Here is a 4,267-nt window from a genome sequence, read left to right as displayed (position 1 = left end):
AGCTGATTCTCACTTAAGAGAGCTGGGAGATAGCACTTCTAATGGGGAAGGAAGCCAAATGTTAATATGGATGGATGAACAATGGAATTACATTTAAGTAATTCACATGATAAAGCAGTTTGTTTCCATAAAGAAAAGATTAACCTCCATATGGGAACCTTATCTGACCATACATTGGTTGAGGACAGAAGAGCACTACAGCCAAGCCCAACACCACGCATGAGCCTGAGAAACACAATGTAGAGATTCACACCTGACCCCAGACCCACGAGGAGCCCAGCAGAGATCAGAAACGCTCCCCCACACATGATTCCCTTTGATTGTAAAGGTATTATGATATGTCATTTGACAAGGACCGCCTGTTATACTGCAATAGCTGACTGACACAATAACCCAAGCGAACGGACCTTAGACACTTAGAAGATATGCTGATTTTTATTTGTGGCAAATGATCTGACGTTGAGGAGAGCACTCATGATCGTTCTGTGATTCAAGTTTATTTCCCACAACGTTACGAACAAGTGGGCTCCCTTCTGGGTAACTGGGAGAGTTTGAAGGACATGCACGTTTGTGCAGAACAACTGGGGACCCTGAGCCACATGCCAGCAGGACATCCAGCTCTCGTGTGAAGCATCCTCTGGTCGTGCAGGTGGGAGAGATCTTAGAGAGGGACTGAGGCACGAAATGGGTGGGGCTGATACTGTTCATTTGCCATCATTTGTGACAAATACGGGGAAAAGGAACCTATTTCCTGCGACGGTAGGAAGACTCATGATAGTAGGTAGCGTTGCAAAGCTTTCAGAAGAAACGGGAAGCGAATTCGGAGATAAAACAGAAGACACTAAGCAACCCCTTACCTCAGTGAACAAACCACCTCAGCTGCGGACAAAAGCCTCCATGCTTCAATAAACAGAGGCAGCGCATGAAAAAGAAATATTTTGCATGGGAACACAATGGGTGTTTTGCTTCCTCAGGTTTATGGTTTCCTCTGACACCAAGAACATATTAGATCAATCTGTTTATTCCAATTTGTCTTTCCATGTTGACTCCAGGGGAGGTACACATTTCATTTGCTCATCAGTTTTTGCCAGTGGCTATAATAGGCCTCTGGACGCCAGGTTGAATTAACAGAAAAACAACAACAACAACAACAACAGAGTCCAGTTATGAGACACAGAAGCGTGTTTGTACAGTAATTGCCTGACATTAGGCTTTTCACTTCTGAGGCACCCATTTCAAAGATCACCATTCATATTAACACATTGCCAGGCGTGTGATTCAGTTACTATACAAAGATGCAGGCCCCCCCCCCCAAATTCCCCCTTTAGAAAGCCCTGGTAATCTAGGTAACAACTGTGAGTGACCCCGCTTTTCCCGTTCAGTGCCCACATTCCGTTACTGGGCTTTTTGTCTGGTTTTTGCTGTTGTTATTTTTGAGTACTGGGGGATAATATTTTATTCTTTTTCTTTAACTGTTTACATGAGTGTAGTTGACACGCGATGTTACCTTAGTTTCAGGTCTGCAATACAGTGATTCAACTTCTCTGTACATTATGCGGGGCTCACACAGGTGGACTGACACCTGTCCCATTACCGCTAGTACATCATCGATGACTATGTTCCATACACTGTGTCTTCCATTCTCATTATTGATCATTCCATAACTCCGTCCCGCCTCTCCTTGGCCCATTCGGCCCATCCTCCAACTCCACTCATGTTTTAAATTCATCCATAAAAACTGAGCCCAGAAAAACATAGTCACTCCCCCCATGGATCCCCCAAGAGCCAGATCCTTCATAGTGTTCTCTCTCCCTCCCTGTCAAAGTCCCTCTCCCTCTCTGAAAACTCCCCAAATGGCCTTTGGGCATCCCGTGTGCCCTCCAACACACATGAGAAATAAACCTTGTGTTTTTAGAGTCCTCCAGTGGGTGTTGCTGAGGTGTGTCTTGTGACCAAAATAAGAACCCAAAGGCCAGGGCAGTCACAGCATAGGCTCTGGTCAGGGAAACACTTGTGGTAATGTCCACAAGCACAAGGGCATATGCAAATGCCTGGCCTTTCCTACCTAAGTATTGGTGTCAATAGCCTGAGGCTTAAATGGACCCCTGCTAGAGTCCACATCATCAAAGAGTTCTTAAGGAAGGGACTTAAAAGAGATTGACAGGCTCCAGGTGTAAGCAGTGGTTTTGTATTTTCATCTACAAGACAATTATGTAGAGGGCCTAGGGGCCAAGTGTAGTGTTTTTCCACGTGAATAACCCACCTTGGAATTATTCTTTGGGGAAAATTAGGGGAAATTTATGTGGCATGGTAGAAATCATGGTATACATTCATTTCAGTTTGAAATGAAATTATTTTTAAGGAGACCAACTTGCCAATTGTAAGGTAAAGATTTTTCCTGGCATTTGTGATCCAACAATTGGGAAAACACTGGGAACGTATGAAAGTGGAGAAAGATGAAATGATATATCAGACAGAGCAGAAGCTTGATGAAGTGAGTTACCTCAGTGTATAGAGAAGTTGAATTCAAACAAACGGAAATGCCAGGAAATAAATAGATGGAGCAGATTCTACTTCCCCAGTCTGATCAAAGATTAGAAGTTCCCGGCTCTGAGGCTCTGAGCCCTGCAATCATGGGCATGTCTTTGGCCTCAGGACGATTGTCCCATGCATTGCTGGAATGCCAACGATTCTTTTCAGAGCCCTCTTTATGTCTCTGTTCCTCAGGCTGTAGATGAAGGGGTTCAGCATGGGCGTGACCACCGTGTACATCACCGAGGCTGTGGCACTTGAGAGGGAGCTCTGGGTAGCAGCAGAGCTGAGGTACACTCCTAGGCTGGTACAATAAAATAAGGAGACAACCGATAGGTGAGACGCACAGGTGGAGAATGCCTTATACTTGCCCAGAGCTGATGCGATCCCACGTATGGAGGAAACTATCTTAGAATAAGAGTAAAGGACCCCAGCCAGGGGAGCACCACCCAGCAGCACAGCTGCAAGATCCATCACCAAGTTATTAATAAAGGTGTCAGAACAAGCCAGTTGGATCATCTGATTGAGTTCACAGAAAAAGTGGGGGATTTCTACCTCTGTACAGAAGGACAGCTGCAACACCATTGAAGTTTGTAACAAGGAATGCAGGATACTCGTGATCCAGGACACCAGGACCAGCAGCCCACAGAGCCGGGGCTTCATGATGACCATATAGTTCAGGGGGTAACAGATGGCCACAAACCTGTCATAAGCCATCACAGACAGTAGAACGTTGTCCAATCCAGCAAAGACAAGGAAAAAGTACATCTGAGTGATGCAGCCTTCATAGGTTATGACTTTGGTCTGGGTCTGGATGTTCCAGAGCATCTTCGGGACGGTGGTGGAGGGGAAGCAGATGTCTACAAAGGACAGGTTGGCCAGGAAGAAGTACATGGGGGTGTGGAGGCGGGAGTCAGAGCTGACGGCTAGGATGATGAGCAGGTTGCCAAACACAGTGATCAGGTACATGGAGAGGAAAAGCCCAAATGTGAGGGGCTGCAGCTCTGGTCCCTTTGAAAATCCCAGAAGGTTAAACTCTGAAATTTGTGTATCATTTCCTGTTTCCATATGCTGGAGATGACTACCGGGGAACAAAGAAATAACATGACTAATTTTCTCAAAATGAACATTGCAAATACCGTTGAAATTCTACAATTCTTATTTTGCATTCAAAAGATCAATTTCTATAGTTTTTTATAGAAATTTCCCCTCTCAGGGAAAAATCTCAGGGGAAAAATCCCTCCCCAAGCCAGCTCTAACTAGGGCTTCACATCCCCCAGTTAGCTTTTTCCCCAACTACTCATCTATTATATATTTTTAATGAGGAATTCTGAAAGCTGTCATGCGTTTGAGGAATAACTTTGAACACTCACTAACCTCCAGGTAAAGAGTATAACTGTCAAGAAACAAAAGCCTGGAGGGTTCAGTGATGGAGAAAGGGGATAAGCAAATAAAGACCAGATAAAATATCAGGAGGTGACAGGTGCCTTGAAGAAAAACAAAGCCAGTGTAAAGGGAAGCGTGGATGAGGGATGGCTCTTCCCGGTTGTTTGGGCACACCGGCACACATGTAAACAGAGCCCTCGAGGAGACAGGAGACACAAGGTCCTCTGGGGAAGAGCGTGCCCGTCGGAGGGAACTATGAGTGCGACGGCTCTGAGGAAAGACGTGGGTTTTTCTAAATTAAGTTTTTAAAGCATGAGGGTGGTCGACACACCAGGTCACGTTAGTTTGG

General features: G+C 45.3%; 1 protein-coding gene across 1 annotated transcript; it reads right to left on the bottom strand.

Annotated features, from left to right (window-relative positions):
- Positions 1–2,631: 2,631 nt before the first annotated feature.
- Positions 2,632–3,636, bottom strand: LOC121026264 (olfactory receptor-like protein OLF4). The gene has a single exon (XM_040469126.1). The coding sequence runs from the start codon at positions 3,598–3,600 to the stop codon at positions 2,632–2,634; it is 969 nt and encodes a 322-aa protein (XP_040325060.1). The 5' UTR covers positions 3,601–3,636.
- Positions 3,637–4,267: the final 631 nt, after the last annotated feature.

This window comes from Herpailurus yagouaroundi, unplaced genomic scaffold (assembly GCF_014898765.1).
Source record: "Herpailurus yagouaroundi ecotype Mexico unplaced genomic scaffold, PumYag 67929, whole genome shotgun sequence".
Lineage (NCBI taxonomy): Eukaryota > Metazoa > Chordata > Mammalia > Carnivora > Felidae > Herpailurus > Herpailurus yagouaroundi.
The sequence above is the reverse complement of the archived record's forward strand: the minus strand, read 5'-3'. Positions and strand labels throughout refer to the sequence as shown.